Genomic DNA, 20,741 nt, shown 5'->3' on the forward strand with positions numbered 1-20,741 from the left:
GTGCACCAGCCAATCAGCTCCTAGCTGTTAATTTACATATTGGAGCTGATTGGCTGGGGTGTTTATCACCTTGCACTTATCACTAGTTTATCACTTTCTTATGCCTTTTCCAGGTTAATCTGTCCCAGTGTGTAATAAAACGCCATAATATAACTTTCTATATTATACTGTACATTTCAGATGGAAATAAAAAAAGCATCTAAAAAAAGGTGGTTCTTAAACGGCAAGCATCATTTAACTTTACATCGGAGGCTTCACGGCCCCGTGCTCATTCATCATTGGTGCCGGGTCACCTATACATGCACACCAATATGGACAATCTCGTCCATGTTAGCATGCACTGCTATTGAGCCGGGTGACGGAGGGAGTGAAGAAACTTCACTCTCCCCCGCCGCTGGGTTGTTACGTCTGCCGTATTGGCCGTTGGGCAGCTCAGCGGCAGGTCGCCGAATGTGTGGTACCCATAATATGTTCTATCTATTCTTCGTATAGCAAATAATTTGGATTATGCACAATATACAGCTGGCAAACTGTAATATGTATGTATGTATTTATTTATGTATGTCTGTTCTTCTTATTCATTCTGGAAAACAAATAGGCAAAAGGCTCTGGGAGCAATGTGTGAAGTTTTATCAGCAACTCATTTTACATAACTAAAGCCAGGTACACACTGGGTGAATTCAGCCTAAAAAATAAATGATGACAACATAAATGTCGTTATTTATTTTTAGGCTTAAATCATCCAGTGTGTCTGGGGTAATATTGATGAACAATGTACACTCCCGCACGTCGTTTAGCGATCACCAATATAGAGCTGACATGCAGCTCAACCCGTCAATGTCAGGCTGAGCTGCATGTCCAGGAATACAGGCGGTGACGTCACTTATTATTCAGTGTGCACGCACTATATCGTTGAACGCTATACCATTCATAGTCGTTAATCACCGGCATTGCCCATTGTGTACCCTGCTTAAGCCTCAACTTGAGAGGACTGCTCTGGTTACTAAATAATGTGTGGGTGAAGAGCACTGCCTCTGCAGTTCATTTCATCAGGCGTTCCTGCATGGGGTGAAGTATGCGATCTCCTCGGGCAATCCGGACCAGGTTTTTATTCGGATTTCTGGAGAACCGAACCGCACACCTTTTTAAAATGATCTAAAAATATTTGTTTAATAAAAACATTCCCATGTTTGGTAATGGTGTGAACCTATTACATACATCACAACTTGAAATTTGGGATAATGTTGGTCCTCAAGGCACCCTGAAGGCCCATACACACTAGACGAGAAAATAAGATTTCTCTGACGTCCTAAGTGGATGCTGGGGACTCCGTCAGGACCATGGGGAATAGCGGCTCCGCAGGAGACAGGGCACAAAATTAAAAGTTTGACCACTAGGTGGTGTGCACTGGCTCCTCCCCCTATGACCCTCCTCCAAGCCTCAGTTAGGTTTTTGTGCCCGGCCGAGAAGGGTGCAATCTAGGTGGCTCTCCTAAAGAGCTGCTTAGAATAAAAGTTTGTTAGGTTTTTTATTTTCAGTGAGTCCTGCTGGCAACAGGCTCACTGCAACGCGGGACTAAGGGGAGAAGAAGCGAACTCACCTGCGTGCAGGATGGATTGGCTTCTTAGGCTACTGGACACTAGCTCCAGAGGGACGATCACAGGTACAGCCTGGATGGGTCACCGGAGCCGCGCCGCCGGCCCCCTTACAGATGCTGAAGAGAGAAGAGGTCCAGAAATCGGCGGCTGAAGACTTCCCAGTCTTCTTAAGGTAGCGCACAGCACTGCAGCTGTGCGCCATTGCTCTCAGCACACTTCACACCGCGGTCACTGAGGGTGCAGGGCGCTGGGGGGGGGGGGGCGCCCTGGGCAGCAATGTAATTACCTTTACTGGCTAAAAATACATCACATATAGCCCCTGGGCTATATGGATGTATTTAACCCCTGCCAGGATTACAGAAAAAACCGGGAGAAGAGCCCACCGTGAAGGGGGCGGGGCCTATCTCCTCAGCACACAGCGCCATTTTTCCCACACAGATCCGCTGGTGGGAAGGCTCCCAGGCTCTCCCCTGCACTGCACTACAGAAACAGGGTTAAATCAGAGAGGGGGGCCATTTTTTTTGCGATATTATTATATATTAAGCTGCTATAAGGGAAAACACTTACTATAAGGTGGTCCCTGTATAATTATAGCGCTTTGGTGTGTGCTGGCAAACTCTCCCTCTGTCTCCCCAAAGGGCTAGTGGGGTCCTGTCCTCTATCAGAGCATTCCCTGTGTGTGTGCTGTGTGTCGGTACGTGTGTGTCGACAGGTATGAGGACGATGTTGGTGTGGAGGCGGAGCAATTGCCTGTAATGGGATGTCACCCCCTAGGGAGTCGACACCGGAATGGATGGCTTTATTTATGGAATTACGTGATAGTGTCAACACGCTACAAGGTCGGTTGACGATATGAGACGGCCGGCAAACCAATTAGTACCTGTCCAGGCGTCTCAAACACCGTCAGGGGCTTTAAAACGCCCATTACCTCAGTCGGTCGACAGACACAGACACGGACACTGACTCCAGTGTCGACGGTGAAGAAACAAACGTATTTTCCAGTAGGGCCACACGTTACATAATCACGGCAATGAAGGAGGCGTTACATATTTCTGATACTACAAGTACCACAAAAATGGGTATTATGTGGGGTGTGAAAAAACTACCTGTAGTTTTTCCTGAAATCAGATGAATTGATTGAAGTGTGTGATGAAGCGTGGGTTACCCCCGATAGGAAGTTGCTAATTTCAGAGAAGTTATTGGCATTATACCCTTTCCCGTCAGAGGTTAGGGCGCGCTGGGAAACACCCTCTAGGGTAGATAAGGCGCTCACACGCTTATCAAAACAAGTGGCGTTACCGTCTCCTGATACGGCCGCCCTCAAAATCCAGCTGATAGGAGGCTGGAAAATACTCTAAAAAGTATATACACACATACTGATGTTATGCTGCGACCAGCAATCGCCCCAGCATGGATGTGCAGTGCTGGGGGGGTTTGGTCGGAATCTCTGACTGGAAATATTGATACCCTGAATAGCGACAATATTTTATTGACTATAGAGCATTTAAAGGATGCATTTTCTTTATATGCGAGATGCACAGAGGGATATTTGCACTCTGGCATCAAGGGTAAGTGCGCTGTCCATTTCTGCCAGAAGAAGTTTATGGACGCGACAGTGGTCAGGTGATGCGGATTCCAAGCGGCATATGGAAGTTTGCCGTATAAAGGGGAGGAATTATTTGGGGTCGGTCTATCGGACTTGGTGGCCACGGCAACAGCCGGAAAATCCACCTTTTTTTACCTCAGGTCACCTCCCAACAGAAAAAGACACCGTCTTTTCAGCCTCAGTCCTTTCGTTCTCATAAGAACAAGCGGGCAAAAGGCCATTCATATCTGCCCGAGGCAAAGAAAAGGGTAAGAGACTGCAGCAAGCAGCTCCTTCCCAGGAGCAGAAGCACTCCCCCGCTTCTGAAAAGTCCTCAGCATGTCGCTGGGGCCTTACAAGCGGACTCAGGTCCGGTGGGGGGGTCGTCTCAAGAATTTCAGCGCGCAGTGGGCTCACTCGCAAGTCGACCCCTGGATCCTGCAGGTAGTATCACAGGGGTACAGATTGGAATTCGAGACGTCTCTTCCTCGCAGATTCCTGAAGTCTGCTTTACCAACATCTCCCTCCGACAGGGAGACGGTGTTGGAAGCTATTCACAAGCTGTATTCCCAGCAAGTAATAGTCAAGGTACCCCTACTACAACAAGGAAAGGGGTATTATTCCACGCTGTTTGTGGTACCGAAGCCGGACGGCTCGGTGAGACCTATTCTAAGTCTGAAATCTTTTGAACACTTACATACAAAGGTTCAAGTTCAAGATGAAATCACTCAGAGCAGTGATAGCGAATCTGGAAGAAGGGGACTTTATGGTGTCCTTGGACATCAAGGATGCTTACCTCCATGTCCCAATTTGCCCTTCAAACCAAGGGTACCTCAGGTTCGTGATACAAAACCGTCACTATCAGTTTCAGACGTTGCCGTTTGGATTGTCCACGGCACCCCGGGTCTTTACCAAGGTAATGGCCGAAATGATGATTCTTCTTCGAAGAAAAGGCGTATTAATTATCCCTTACTTGGACGATCTCCTGATAATGGCAAGATCCAGAGAACAGTTAGAGGCCGGTGTAGCACTAACCCAAGTAGTGCTGCAACAGCACGGGTGGATTCTAAAATTTCCAAAATCCCAGCTGAGCCCGACGACACGTCTGCTGTTCCTAGGGATGATTCTGGACACAGTTCAGAAAAAGGTTTTTCTCCCGGAATAGAAAGCCAGGGAGTTATCCGAGCTAGTCAGGAACCTCCTAAAACCAGGAAAAGTGTCAGTGCATCAATGCACAAGAGTCCTGGGTAAATGATGGCTTCTTACGAAGCGATTCCATTCGGCAGATTCCACGCAAGAACTTTTCAGTGGAATCTGCTGGACGAATGGTCCGGATCGCATCTTCAGATGCATCAGCGGATAGCCCCGTCTCCAAGGACAAGGGGGTCTCTTCTGTGGTGGTTGCAGAGTGCTCACCTTTTTGGAGGGCCGCAGATTCGGCATTCAGGACTGGGTCCTGGTGACCACGAATGCCAGCCTGAGAGGCTGGGGAGCAGTCACACAGGGAAGAAATTTCCAGGGAATGTGGTCAAGCCTGGAGACTTCACTTCACATAAATATACTGGAGCTAAGGGCAATTTACAATGCTCTAAGCCTGGCAAGGCCTCTGCTTCAGGGTCAGCCGGTGTTGAACCAGTAGGGCAACACCACGGCAGTCGCCCACGTAAACAGACAGGGCGACACAAGAAGCAGGAGGGCAATGGCAGAAGCTGCAAGGATTTTTCACTGGGCAGAAAATCATGTGATAGCACTGTCAGCAGTGTTCATTCCGGGAGTGGACAACTGGGAAGCAGACTTCCTCAGCAGACACGATCACCACCCGGGAGAGTGGGGACTTCATCCAGAAGTCTTCCACATGATTGTGAACCGTTGGGAAAAACCAAAGGTGGACATGATGGCGTCCCGCCTCAACAAAAAACTGGACAGGTATTGCGCCAGGTCAAGAGACCCTCAGGCAATAGCTGTGGATGCGTTGGTAACACCATGGGTGTACCAGCCAATGTATGTGTTCCCCCCTCTGCCTCTCATACCCAAGGTACTGAGAATTATAAGGCGAAGGGGAGTAAGAACGATACTCGTGGTTCCGGATTTGCCAAGAAAGACTTGATACCCGGAACTTCAAGAGATGCGCACGGAGGATCCGTGCACTCTACCTCTAGACTTACCGCGGCTGCGTTTGACGGCATGGCGGTTGAACGCCGGATCCTGAAGGAGAGGGCTCCGACGGAGGAATTTCAACTGGGTCGATTCCTACATTTCCTGCAAACAGGATTGTCTATGGGCCTCAAATTGGGGTCCATTAAGGTTCAAATTTCGGCCCTGTCGATTTTCTTCCAGAAAGAATTGGCTTCAGTTCCTGAAGTCCAAGCTTTTGTCAAAGGAGTACTACATATACAGCCCCGGTTGTGCCTCCAGTGGCACCGTGGGATCTCAATGTAGTTTTGGGATTCCTCAAATCCCATTGGTTTGAGCCACTCAAATCGCTGGATTTGAAATATCTTACATGGAAAGTGACCATACTACTGGCCCTGGCTTCGGCCAGGAGAGTGTCAGAATTGGCGGCTTTTTCGTACAAAAGCCATATCTGATTTTCCATTGGGACAGGGCAGAACTGCGGACGCGTCCTCAGTTTCTCCCTAAGGTGGTATCAGCGTTTCACCTGAACCAACCTATTGTAGTGCCTGCGGCTTCTAGCGACTTGGAGGACTCCAAGTTGTTCGACGTTGTCAGAGCCTTAAAAATATATATATATATATATATATTTCAAGGACGGCTGGAGTCAGAAAGTCTGACTCGCTGTTTATACTGTATGCACCCAACAAGCTGGGTGTTCCTGCGTCTAAGCAGACGATTGCTCGTTGGATTTGTAGCACAGTTCAACTTGCGCATTCTGTGGCAGGGCCTGCCACAGCCAAAATCTGTAAATGCCCACTCCACAAGGAAGGTGGGCTCACCTTGGGCGGCTGCCCGAGGGGTCTCGGCATTACAACGCTGCCTAGCAGTTTCGTGGTCAGGGGAGAACACGTTTGTAAAATTCTACAAATTTGATACCCTGGCTAAGGAGGACCTGGAGTTCTCTCATTCGGTGCTGCAGAGTCATCCGCACTCTCCCGCCCGTTTGGGAGCTTTGGTATAATCCCTATGGTCCTGACGGAGTCCCCAGCATCCACTTAGGACGTCAGAGAAAATAAGAATTTACTTACCGATAATTCTATTTCTCGTAGTCCGTAGTGGATGCTGGGCACCCATCCCAAGTGCGGATTGTCTGCAATACTTGTACATAGTTATTGTTACAAAAATCGGGTTATTATTGTTGGAAGCCATCTTTTCAGAGGCTCCTCTGTTATCATGCTGTTAACTGGGTTCAGATCTCAAGTTGTACAGTGTGATTGGTGTGGCTGGTATGAGTCTTACCCGGGATTCAAAATCCTTCCTTATTGTGTACGCTCGTCCGGGCACAGTATCCTAACTGAGGCTTGGAGGAGGGTCATAGGGGGAGGAGCCAGTGCACACCACCTAGTGGTCAAACTTTTAATTTTGTGCCCTGTCTCCTGCGGAGCCGCTATTCCCCATGGTCCTGACGGAGTCCCCAGCATCCACTACGGACTACGAGAAATAGAATTATCGGTAAGTAAATTCTTATTTTCGCTAAGAAGGGCCATTCTGGGCGAGATCTTTTACAATCTCGTCTAGTGTGTAAACTCAGTGTTGTCAAAAATGCGCGCTCCCGTGCATTGTTAATGACTCCCTCCCTCATCTGAACATGTACAGATGAGGGAGATCCTTGTTAACGACAGCCATGCTGCAAATACAGCATCGTCCCCCCGTCCCCCTCCTGCCGTCGCTTCCTTCCTCGCTGGCATCGGCAAGTGTGTATGCACTTGCCGATGCCGGCACCCCGCTGCGGCGTCGGCTCGTCTAGTATGTATGGGCTTTATCACTCCTGATTTGAAGGGTATAAATGTATGATCACAGATCGTTAAATCAAAATCAATGATTTACCTATTAGGTCACCTGTGCTTAAGCATGGAAGCCCTTAACACCTGAACTGTTTGGGTACCTTGAGGACTGAGTTTGGGCACCACTGATCTAGACCTTTCCTTAGTCAGTACATTTCCACCGTTTTGCCTCTAAACAACAGGGCTGTTGAGTGGTTTGTGATATCGTCGTGATGCTATACACTCTTAAAAACAATCTCAAAATACCCAAAGTCTATTTGCTGTAAGAATCCCAAATTAAACTACTTTCATTAATCACTAAAATTGTTTTACAAACTTATTTAATTGAATTTATTAATGCTGAACTTGTACTTATTCATTTATACAGAAATGTTAAAAGCTAATCTTGGTTTGTAAATGGAAAAATGCATTGTGTACTGAAAAATTATGGCTTTGCTGTGTTTCTGTAACATAAATATCTTATGAATAACTTTGTGCTCCTGTGGCTTAAAATGTACTCATAGAAAAAGCTGAATCGTTCTCTCATTATCATGTAAAGCATGAAAAGGATTTCTTCTGATAATATGCTGTAGGTCTGATTTATTAGTGTAAGAGTGTGTACACACGGTGAGATAAATCTGTAAGATTTTGACTCTATAGTCAAAATCTTATGAAGAGTTAGTGCATATCTCAAGGTGTTGGGCAGCTTGCAATACCGATTCGATCCCGATGCGCACTCCCGTGGGGTCGGTATCGCAAGGCTAGATAGACTGTGTGGGTAGGTCAATCTTGACTAGTGTACTATCTAGTACAAAGTATAGTCAAAATCGCACATAGACAAAATCTCAAGCACAGTTAGTCAAAATCTGTACTATCCATACTATCTGTGCTATCTGGGCTCTGGGGGAGTTCAAGGGAAATCGCATAGTCAAAATCGGGCATAGCAAGGATCTCACCGTGTGTACACACCTTTACATAGATGTTCAGAATGTAAACTAGGCTATAGCAGCCAATCAGATTCTTACTGTAGTTCAAAGAAAATGTTGCACCTAAGGCTGGGTATGCACCTGGTTGATATATCTGCCGACAGAGCCGGCAATTCATGTTAGCATATACACTTGCTGTTCAACTGCTCAATGTGTCGGTCCTGTCATCCAGCTGGGCGGGCATTTGAATTTTCCCACCCCGCTGTGACGTCAGTGCCTGCAGCAAGTGTACTGATAGCCGTTGTACCGCCTGTTGACACCTCTAGATGCACAGCTATCACAATGTCTGTGAATGACATTCACAGACATATTGTTTATTTGTATATACCCGCCAACCCACTAGCAATATTTCAGCAGTTCAAACGGCCTATATATCGCCCAGTATGTACCCAGCATAACTGCGGTATTAGTGTATGAGACCCCTAGATCCCAATTAGTGATCCAAAATAAAGACACTTTTTATTTGGAGTTGACCACATCTCTGTGGCTACACCAACCCTTTTACACCACTCTGTATTCAGTGCAAGAGATGTGTCAGACAGATCTCTGCATACTCTCATCTCTAAACAGCCTGCGATTCCGCCCACAACATTTAGGTTCCCTGCAAATGGCTGTTTGGCACCCAGTTACAAACTCTCAGCTCCAAGTGGAAATGCTGCTGAGGTGCGTGTACAGTATATGAATCTCAGTTGTCCATAGTTGCTAAATTTTGCATGTACATAACTATGGACTATGGGGGTCATTCCGAGTTGTTCGCTCGCAAGTGAATTTTAGCAGATTTGCTCATGCTAAGCCGCCGCCTACTGGGAGTGAATCTTAGCATCTTAAAATTGCGAACGATGTATTCGCAATATTGCGATTACACACCTCGTAGCAGTTTCTGAGTTGCTTCAGACTTACTCGGCATCTGCGATCATTTCACTGCTTGTCGTTCCTGGTTTGACATCACAAACACACCCAGCGTTCGCCCAGACACTCCCCCGTTTCTCCAGCCACTCCTGCGTTTTTTCCGGAAACGGTAGCGTTTTTTCCCACACGCCCATAAAACGGCCTGTTTCCGCCCAGTAACACCCATTTCCTGTCAATCACATTACGATCGCCAGAACGATGAAAATGCCGTGAGTAAAATTCCTAAGTGCATAACAAATTTACTTGGCGCAGTCGCAGTGCGGACATTGCGCATGCGCATTAAGCGGAAAATCGCTGCGATGCGAAGATTTTTACCGAGCGAACAACTCGGAATGACCCCCTATGTACAGTGTGAAAAATCTGAAAATCTCTCTGCAAAATGCACTTGGTGCAACTCTGAATTAGCCCCATATTTATAGTTATTTCATTTTATTAATATTATAGTTTTCTTCTTATGATAAATAGGTTAAAAAAAAGAATATTATACAAGGTCAGTAGGCTGTCTTTTGTAGGATCAGCAGCAGTATAATTACATAATATTTAACTGATCCATTTCAGATATTCTTTGTCATTTGTGATAGGATGATATACGTATCAAACTTTCTCCATGGAATTTAAAATTTTATTTTTGCGCAATTGCCACATGCTTACATGCCACCCTGGCTTCTCACGATCGTGTCATTAAAGGCTTGTTTGTACAGATATACTTGGAAGTTAGGTAAAAATGCCTGAAAACTAGCATGCATTATTCATGCTTTGCACTTTATACTAAGTACAATAAGTTTTTCCACGCACTAAAATTTTAAAAGTGGAGTTAACATTTTAGAATGTAATTGTGGAATTTGCGTCATCGACTTTTAAAATACCCGTCTTAATGTGCTCATCATATGTATATTATGGTGTGAATGAACCCTTAATCTGATGTTCTGGCTGATCTGCCCAGAGCACATGGATCTCAGAGTACCCAGGGCATTAGAGTGTTTCTAATTTATCTTTTCTCGAAGGCTTCAGCAGATTTGGCCACTATGGGGTATATTTACTAAAATTCGTATTTTCCCGTCTGAGGTCAAAGTTCAATCACGAATGACATCGAAAGTGTAAAGTTGCAACTTTTTGAATTTATTACGACTAATTTACTAAGCTGTCGTATTCTGCATTTTCGGATTTACCGATGTCGATGTCATTCGTTTTTTTTTGCAGTGTTTTACGTGAGTGACTTGTAAAACACTGCCGACTTTAATACAATGAATCTCGGCCGGATCTGAGAGATCCGTGCTGGGCTTCATTGTGCACCTTTTTAAAAATTGAAATCAGTGTTAAAATAAAAATAAAAAATTGCGTGGGGTCCCCTCTCCTAAGCCAAACCAGCCTCGGGCTCTTTGAGCCGGTCCTGGTTGAAAAAATATGGGGAAAAAAATGTCAGGGGTTCCCCCATATTTAAACAACCAGCACCGGGCTCTGCGCCTGGTCCTGGTTCCAAAAATACGGGGGACAAAAAGCGTAGGGGTCCCCCGTATTTCTGAAACCAGCATCGGGCTCCACTAGCCAGATACATAATGCCACAGCCGGGGGACACTTTTATCTAGGTCCCTGCGGCCCTGGCATTACATAACCAACTAGTCACCCCTGGCCGGGGTACCCTGGAGGAGTGGGGACCCCTTCAATCAAGGGGTCCCCCCCTCCAGCCACCCAAGGACCAGGGGTGAAGCCCGAGGCTGTCCCCCCCCCCCCCCATCCAAGGGCTGCGGATGGGAGGCTGATAGCCTTTTTGTCAAAAAATGAATATTGTTTTTAGTAGCAGTACTACAAGTCCCAGCAAGCCTCCCCCGCAAACTGGTACTTGGAGAACCACAAGTACCAGCATGCGGTGGAAAACCGGGCCCGCTGGTACCTGTAGTAGTACTACTACTAAAAAAATACCCCAATAAAAACATAAGACACACACCTTGAAAGTAAAACTTTAATACATACATCCACACCTCCATATACACATACTTACCTATGTTCACACGAGGGTTGGTCCTCTTCTCCATGTAGAATCCATGGTGTACCTGTTGAAAAAATTATTCTCACAAAATCCAGTGTAGATGGCTCCTCTTTTAATCCATTTGTAATCCAGGTACTTTGCAAAATAAAAAAACGGACACCCGACCTCGCACTGAAAGGGGCCCCATGTTTTCACATGGGACCCCTTTCCCCGAATGCCAGGAACCCCCTCTGACTTATGTCTAAGACGGTTCCATCAGCCAATCAGGGAGCGCCACGTTGTGGCACCCTCCTGATTGGCTGTGTGCTCCTGTAGTGTATGACAGGCAGCACACGGCAGTGTTACAATGTAGCGCCTATGCGCTCCATTGTAACCAATGGTGGGAACTTTGTGGTCAGCGGTGAGGTTACTTTCGGTCAACCGCTGACCACAAAGTTCCCACCATTGGTTACAATGGAGCGCATAGGCGCTACATTGTAACACTGCCGTGTGCTGCCTGTCATACACTACAGGAGCACACAGCCAATCAGGAGGGTGCCACAACGTGGCGCTCCCTGATTGGCTGATAGAACCGTCTTAGACATAAGTTAGAGGGAGTTCCTGGCATTCTGGGAAAGGGGTCCCATGTGAAAACATGGGGCCCCTTTCAGTGCGAGGTCGGGTGTCCGTTTTTTTATTTTGCAAAGTACCTGGATTACAAATGGATTAAAAGAGGAGCCATCTACACTGGATTTTGAGAGTATAATTTTTTCAACAGGTACACCATGGATTCTACATGGAGAAGAGGACCGACCCTCGTGTGAACATAGGTAAGTATGTGTATATGGAGGTGTGGATGTATGGTATGTATTAAAGTTTTACTTTCAAGGTGTGTGTCATGTTTTTATTGGGGTATTTTTTTAGTAGTAGTACTACAGGTACCAGCGGGCCCGGTTTTCCACCGCATGCTGGTACTTGTGGTTCTCCAAGTACCAGCTTGCGGGGGAGGCTTGCTGGGACTTGTAGTACTGCTACTAAAAACAATATTCATTTTTTGACAAAAAGGCTATCGGCCTCCCATCCGCAGCCCTTGGATGGGGGGGACAGCCTCTGGCTTCACCCCTGGCCCTTGAGTGGCTGGAGGGGGGGACCCCTTGATTGAAGGGGTCCCCACTCCTCCAGGGTACCCCGGCCAGGGGTGCCTAGTTGGTTATGTAATGCCAGGGCCGCAGGGACCTAGATAAAAGTGTCCCCCGGCTGTGGCATTATGTATCTGGCTAGTGGAGCCCGGTGCTGGTTTCAGAAATACGGGGGACCCCTACGCTTTTTGTCCCCCCGTATTTTTGGAACCAGGACCAGGCGCAGAGCCCGGTGCTGGTTGTTTAAATATGGGGGAACCCCTATCATTTTTTTCCCCATATTTTTTCAACCAGGACCGGCTCAAAGAGCCAGAGGCTGGTTTGGCTTAGGAGGGGGGACCCCACGCAATTTAAAAAAAAAAAAAAAAAAAACACTTTCCCACCCCTTCCCACTGAACAACATGCACGGATCTCATGGATCCGTGCATGCCTATCCAAACACGGGGGAAAAAAAGCAGGTCTGTTTTTTTTTTTTAGCACTTTTTCACGAATTGTATTTCAGCATGGCAGTGTTTGGCTATTGTCGGCAGTGTTTGTGATTTGCACTTTTTAGTAAATTACCGATTTCTACCAAATTGCAGGCGTATTTGACCGATGGTGTATTGATTCGTAATTTTTTCCTAGGACTTCCAAAATATTACGAATGCCCTCATCACTGCCGTGATTTGAGTTTAGTAAATTCCCGAGATGACACTTTGAAGAAAAAACATAATCTCGGTCAAAATCAGGACCTTAGTAAATATACCCCTGTGTGACTGTTTTTCCTCTACAGCGCCACCTGCTGGTTAAATACGGAAATGTGGGAACAAGCACATTGTAAAAATGTCGGTAACATTATCAGTACTGTACTGACAGAAAAATGTATATGCCTAGTTTTACTGTGCCTTAAGAGCTTTACAGTAGGTCTAGATTTAAAAATAAATCAATGTTTTCTTACATTTTTTTTGGGGGGGGGGGGGGGAGAATTGTCTCCATAGTAATTAGGATATATGCGCTGTGTTTACAAAGAAAACAATAGCTTTACATTCTTTTGAATGCTTTATTGCTCAAAAACTCCAATGTCTTTTCTCCTTCAGGTATAGTTATAAAGTCTATAGGAAATTGTTTTCTAGTGTGTATATGTTAAATCACAGCTGTGCTTGATAAATCATTGTGTTTGTACCAGATAAATGTGGCTGTAGTCACAAGCAGAATAAGCTATGTTGGCACCCAAAGATTGCCAATTTGCACACCCTCCACTTCCTCCCCCAGTGCACAAATAAGCACCATTATTTTATTTTTTTAAACCATAACTCATTACATTTGTACCCCCACACGCTAGTAGGAAGTGTGTTTTCTCTTTATGCGCCAAACATTTCCAGAGGACCACCACCATCACAACATATACAAAGAAGTGAAAATGGCTTTTACAAATCTTGGAGGCTTCCATGCTCTTTTTTTGAAGGATGCAGGCAGGCTCATGATGAGACTACCAGGAGAATGCTTGTTGGGGGGCCATGCTTAAGAGGTGTGGCCAGATACCATGGGGTGAGGCCAGCCCACAGAGAGGCTTTGACAGCTATCAGAGACCATGTATTTGACCCTCTAATAGAGTAACAATGTATGATTTGAGTGCACTGTTTGGAACTGGACATTAGAGGAATGAGTGGGGTCTGCCCAGGATTTCCCCTGTACCTCTGTGGGCAAGTCCAACCCTTAAAAGCCTGATCAGTACCTAGATGGGAGACCTCTAGGGAATATCGGGTGCAATAAGCATAACTCCCCATCTGATACAAACAGCAGAAGTTTTGGAGCAACCTTTGACCTTTACCACCTTTCTATCATCTAATCTATGTAACTATATGGTCAACCACGCAGTTAATTAATCTGTACCAGGAGACCACTTAAACAGAGGGCACCCCATATTAGACAATATTGCAGTCCTTATTATTTGAATTGAGCCTCTGTTCTGATTTTCTCTGGATATCTATTGATTTTCCAGTTTTAATATTTTCACCTCAGGTGCATCCTAAATGAATATATCTTTATTGACTAAATTTTCAGAATAATTATTTAACCAAGATTAATACTTCTTGATACTGGATGTGGAGGTGATATTTTAACTTGTGTCTTTCTATGTTTCAACTCTTATACCTTACGTAATTAAAAGTTAAGTTTTAATTTCTGTCATTTCAAGTGTACCCCAACACAGAGTCTTTCGTTCCCTCTCCTTCTATACTGGCAAGTCCAACCCTGGACAGGCTTCACAATTTTGTATAGCTATGTGACTGTGAGCAGGATTGACTGTGACAGGGTTCACCCACCAGAGCCCAAGAATTCACTATGTATGGCTGTTATGCTTGGGTCTTCTGGTTTGGAGCGGGTGTAGTGTGACAAAATGTTCTCCTCTTTGAGGAATGGAAGAAGAGGGATGGAGCTTGCCTAGTAGGAGAAGGGCAGACCCCACCAATGACTCTAGTGCCAAGGGTTGGCTATGTCTTCTTCACACAATGTTCCAGCAGTGACCTTTTGCACAGCCCACACTTTACATTGTGTATTTTAATGTTTTCATTTATTTTTATTACTTTAGTATTTGTGCAATTAAAAATGTGATTTCTTGTGTACAGAATTGCACTATCATATGAAGCATCTTTCCTGGATGTACAAAAATCAAGTTGTTTTGAAGTTTATTGAAATGTTTTACCTCCATATACAGTAAAACTTGAGAGAGAAAGGCGGTTTCCATGTTATCACAATGAGCCAAGTGCATCCCAGAAGAAACAAAAAATATGTTTTCTTTCCGTTGTCACAAATGACCCTTGAAGTGGTTGGTGTTACAGGTGTTATTAGTAGAGTTGGATAGTGCATGAGAAGCGTTAGCTGGGATGACAAGTCTAATTGAAATGGAAAGTGTGTTTAGTGCGTCATAAATGTTTTCTGCAATGTATGTTTACCTATAATATTCTCCTTATTTTCCCTACAATTGTTCAGATAAGTGTCCAAAAGACATCTGTATAGTTGCATTTTTAGGATGTTTCTTTATGGAAGCATCTATCCCATTACTGTTAACTTCCTGTTGCTGACCTTCTCCCAACTCCATATACTTTTCTTTGAGAGAATTCTGCCGGGAGTTGGTGGCAAAGCAGCCTTGAATTTTCCCTGCAGCTCCCGACACAGCTTCTATAACACACCAGTACTACTTAGTATTCCTGGTACTCTTATCACTGATGTAGAATGTGGTGCACAGTGGTTGTATCATAAATGGCCCAATGGCTTAATACCCTCATATTGAGGAACTAACCAGTTTCCAGGAGAACATCTTCCTTAATCTGAGTCCTGCCTATCTACTATAGAATGTTCAGTCATTTCTACTCAGTATCTGCTTGTGATCTTAAAGCCCATATTACTCATCAAAGCCCACAGTGTAGGAACTTTCTCATGGTATATAAAGTTGTATTACCATTTTAATATTTTAGTCCTTTTCGATTATGAATCACATCCAAATAAAAAATTTTGTAGAATAAGATTCAGTCTGTTAATAAAGATTACTGAACTTAATAAGGTATTTCAGCATCTACATACACGTGCCATTTTTTATGTTATTGCATTATGCCAAATGTAGAAAGGCCTATGGTTATCACCGACCCAATTATGCATGACTTCAGCCACAGACTGCAAAAGAATTTCAGCAATATCACTAACATACACTGCTCTGCATTTAACCCTCATATGGTTATGAATATAAACAATGTGTCAATGTGATGCCCATTTAAATATGAGTTTGTACACCAACCTCATATGAAATCAACTTGGAGCACATTTGTTTTGTGAGTGTAAATAACATTGGTTTTTGGTCTGCCTTCTATGTTTGTTTTCTTTTCTTCTAGAAACAAATGGCGTTTAATTATATTTATTAAATGTATTCATTTATTTATTGCAGCTTACTCAACCAAGTTGAATAGATTTCCCATCTTTCATTTTCATGATGACCTTAAGGATCTATGTATCAGCGCAGTGAGCTCAAATACAACCAAAGCCACCTTGTACGCGTTAAACGTGTGGAGATATTGGTGCATGACAAGAGGGCTTAAAGACTGCATGGACTTCACCAAGGTAATAATATATTGTGACCATGAAATAATGGATTAGAACACCTTAGCAACGTGCCGGGTTTATTATTGTTATGTATACCCCTGCACTTACCACAACAGAGGCATCCATTTTGTGTGTGAAGCCTCTCCTACTAGGATATGTTTGTGGCATGGTGTGCCTCATGCCTTAGTGACGTTACCAGCATTGCCTTGTCATGATTAGTTATCCAGGTTCTAAAATGGCTGCTTCTACTGTCTTTACTGTCTTTACTGTCAATTATTGTGGCAATAGTACTAATAAGGCAGAAAAATAACAATGTAGTCAGATGCGAATCAGGTTCAGAAAACCCAAATAGACGAAAACATAGGAAACATGTAAGGCATTCCAGTCTTTCACTGTGTTCAGGGGGAATCAGGCATCAATAGTGTACTGTGCTGGCAGCAAGTTGTTATGCTTGAATAGCTTGAGGAGGGATTATGTGATTTACGGTGGTCTGTGTTGATAAAGCTGCTTCACCAGACTGCATAGATTCACTTGATATGCAACACTTTTATTTCTCTAACGTCCTAAGTGGATGCTGGGGACTCCGTAAGGACCATGGGGAATAGCGGCTCCGCAGGAGACTGGGCGCATCTAAAGAAAGCTTTAGGACTAACTGGTGTGCACTGGCTCCTCCCCCTATGACCCTCCTCCAAGCCTTAGTTAGATTTCTGTGCCCGACGAGAAGGGTGCACACTAGGGGCTCTCCTGAGCTTCTTAGTGAAAGTTTTAGTTTAGGTTTGTTATTTTCAGTGAGACCTGCTGGCAACAGGCTCACTGCATCGAGGGACTAAGGGGAGAAGAAGCGAACTCACCTGCGTGCAGAGTGGATTGGGCTTCTTGGCTACTGGACATTAGCTCCAGAGGGACGATCACAGGCCCAGCCTGGATGGGTCCCGGAGCCGCGCCGCCGGCCCCCTTACAGAGCCAGAAGAGCGAAGAGGTCCGGAAAAATCGGCGGCAGAAGACGTTCCTGTCTTCAATAAGGTAGCCCACAGCACTGCAGCTGTGCGCCATTGCTCTCAGCACACTTCATACTCCGGTCACTGAGGGTGCAGGGCGCTGGGGGGGGCGCCCTGAGACGCAATAAAACATGATAAAAATACCTTACATGGCAAAAAATACATCACATATAGCTCCTGGGCTATATGGATGCATTTAACCCCTGCCAGAATATACAGAAAAACGGGTGATAAGGCCGCCGAAAAGGGGGCGGAGCCTATCCCCTCAGCACACTGGCGCCATTTTCCCTCAAAGCTCAGTTGGAGGGAAGCTCCCTGGCTCTTCCCTGCAGTCACTACACTACAGAAAGGGTTAAAAAAAGAGAGGGGGGCACTAATTAGGCGCAGTATTAAAACATACAGCAGCTATAAGGGGAAAAACACTTATATAAGGTTATCCCTGTATATATATATATATATATATATAGCGCTCTGGTGTGTGCTGGCATACTCTCCCTCTGTCTCCCCAAAGGGCTAGTGGGGTCCTGTCCTCTATCAGAGCATTCCCTGTGTGTGTGCGGTGTGTCGGTACGTTTGTGTCGACATGTATGAGGAGAAAAATGATGTGGAGACGGAGCAGAGTGTCTGTAACAGTGATGTCACCACCTAGGGGGTCGACACCTGAGTGGATGTACTGTTGAAAATTACGTGACAGTGTCAGCTCTGTAAAAAAAAACAGTGGTTGACATGAGACAGCCGGCTACTCAGCTTGTGCCTGTCCAGACGTCTCATAGGCCGTCAGGGGCTCTAAAGCGCCCGTTACCTCAGATGGCAGATACAGACGCCGACACGGATACTGACTCCTGTGTCGACGGTGAAGAGACAACCGTGATTTCCAGTAGGGCCACACGTTACATGATTGAGACAATGGAAAATGTTTTATACATTTCTGATAATACGAGTACCACCAAAAAAGGGGTATTATGTTCGGTGAGGGAAAAACTACCTGTAGTTTTCCTGAATCTGAGAAATAAAATGAGGTGTGTGATGATGCGTGGGTTTCCCCCCGATAACAATTGATAATTTCTTAAAAAGTATTGGCTGTATACCCTTTCCCGCCAGAGGTTAGGGTGCGTTGGGAAACACCCCCTAGGGGGGATAAGGCGCTCACACGCTTGTAAGAACAAGGGCTCTACCCTCTCATGAGATGGCCGACCTTAAGGATCCTGCTGATAGAAAGCAGGAGGGTATCCAAAAATGTATTCACACACATACTGGTGTTATACTGCGACCAGCAATCGCCTCAGCCTGGAGGTGCAGTGCTGGGTTGGCATGGTCGGATTCCCTGACTGGAAATATTGATATCCTAGATAAGGATAGTATATTATTGCTTATAGAGCATTTAAAAGATGCATTTCTATATATGCAGGATGCACAGCGGAATATTTGCCGACTGGCATCAAATATAAGTGCGTTGTCCAATTCTACCAGTAAAATGGTCAGGTGATGCGGATTCCAAACGGCATTTGGAAGTATTCCCTTTGAAAGGGGACATTTGGGGTCGGTCTTTTAGACCTGGTGGCCACGGCAACAACTGGGAAATCCACGTTTGTACCCCAGGTCGCCTCTCAAAATAAGACGCCGTATTATCAGGCGCAGTCCTTTGTTGGCAAGCGGACAAAAGGTTCCTCTTTTCTGCTCGTGACAGAGGGAGAGGAAAAAGGCTGAAGAGATTACCCAGTTCCCAGGAACAGAAATCCTTTCCCGCCTCTGCAAAGCCCTCAGTATGACGCTAGGGCCTTACAAGCTCAGGCACGGTGGGGGCCCGTTCTCAATGAATTTCAGTGCGCAGTGGGCTCACTCGCAAGTAGACCCCTAGATCCTTCAGGTAATATCTCAAGGGTACATATTGAAATTCGAGACGTCTCCCCCTCGCCGTTTCCAAAAGTCGGCTTTACCGACGTCTCCCTCTGACAGGGAGGCAGTTTTGGAAGCCATTCACAAGCTGTATTCCCAGCAGGTGATAATCAAGGTACCCCTCCTGCAATAGGGAACGGGGTATTATTCCACACTATTGTGGTACCGAAGCCAGACGGCTCGGTGAGACCGATTCTAAATCAAATCTTTGAACACTTACATACAGAGGTTCAAATTCAAGATTGAGTCACTCAGAGCAGTGATTGCGAACCTGGAAGAAGGGGACTACATGATGTCTCGGGACATCAAGGATGCTTACCTTCATGTCAAAATTTACCCTTCTCACCAAGGGTACCTCAGGTTATGGTACAGAACTGTCACTATCAGTTCAGACGCTGCCGTAGGGATGGTCCACGACACCCCGGGTCTTTACCAAGGTAATGGCCGAAATTATATCCCTTCGAAGGAAGGGAATTTTAGTTATCCCTTACTTGGACGATTCCCTGATAAGGGTAAGATCCAGGGAACAGTTGGAAGTCGGTGTAGCACTATCTCAGGTAGTGTTGCGGCAGCACGATTGGATTCTCAATATTCCAAAATCGCAGCTGGTTCCGACGACTTGTCTTCTGTTTCCTAGGGATGTTCCTGGACACAGTCCAGAAAAAAAAGGTGTTTCTCCCGGAAGAGAAAGCCAGGGAGTTATCCGAGCTAGTCAGGAACCTCCTAAAACCGAACCAAGTCTCAGTGCATCAATGCACAAGGGTTCTGGGTAAAAATGGTGGCTTCCTACGAAGCAATCCCATTCGTTAGATTCCACGCAAGAACTTTCCAGTGGAACCTACTGGACAAATGGTCCGGGTCGCATTTTCAGATGCATCAGTGGATAACCCTGTCACCAAGGACAAGGGTATCCATCCTGTGGTGGTTGCAGAGTGCTCATCTTCTAGAGGGCCGCAGATTCGGCATTCAGGACTGGGTCCTGGTGACCACGGATGCCAGCCTGCGAGGCTGGGGAGCAGTCACACAGGGAAGGAATATCCAGGGCTTGGGGTCAAGCCTGGATACATCACTTCACATAAATATCCTGAAGCTAAGGGCCATTTACAATGCTCTAAGCTTAGCAAGACCTCTGCTTCAAGGTCAGCCGGTGTTGATCCAGTCGGACAACATCATGGCAGTCACCCACGTAAACAGACAGGGTGGCACAAGAAGCAGGAGGGCAATGGCAGAAGTGTCAAAGTCAGAAAAATGTCTCAATGCACGTTGCCATATTTGCACCGCACACTGGTCCGCGCTGCGCGTGCGTGCGCTCTCCCGTGGATGCGCATACCCGCAATAACGTGCACTCGCAGGCGCGGTATGCGTATTTACGGTAGAGTTTGTGTAGTCGTAGCGTGCGACTCATTCGTTACAAATGTTCACAATTAATGTAGTTTATAGATCATGGTCCCTTTGATAGATTCTGAAAGTTTGGTTAAAATACAATGTCCCAGAGCTGAGGAATCCCTCTTTATATCGTACGAAGGGTCTAACAGGAATCATACAGCAGTGTTTGGTACCCATCGGAAGAGTATTTAATTAGCAATATTCCGGTGTTGGTTTGGAGCGTATTAATCGCTCGTGCGAATAGTTATGGACATAAGAAGTTTATG

At 45.5% G+C, this 20,741-nt stretch overlaps 1 protein-coding gene across 1 annotated transcript in view; it reads left to right on the forward strand.

Annotated features, from left to right (window-relative positions):
* The window catches only part of KIAA1958 (KIAA1958 ortholog), a 284,028-nt gene that overhangs the window by 248,514 nt on the left and 14,773 nt on the right, over positions 1–20,741 (forward strand). Inside the window, exon 3 of the mRNA XM_063914717.1 lies at positions 16,041–16,213. Within this exon, the coding sequence (XP_063770787.1) occupies positions 16,041–16,213 (173 nt within the window). The remainder of the gene's footprint in view (positions 1–16,040; positions 16,214–20,741) is intronic.

The sequence above is a fragment of the Pseudophryne corroboree genome, chromosome 1 (assembly GCF_028390025.1).
Source record: "Pseudophryne corroboree isolate aPseCor3 chromosome 1, aPseCor3.hap2, whole genome shotgun sequence".
Lineage (NCBI taxonomy): Eukaryota > Metazoa > Chordata > Amphibia > Anura > Myobatrachidae > Pseudophryne > Pseudophryne corroboree.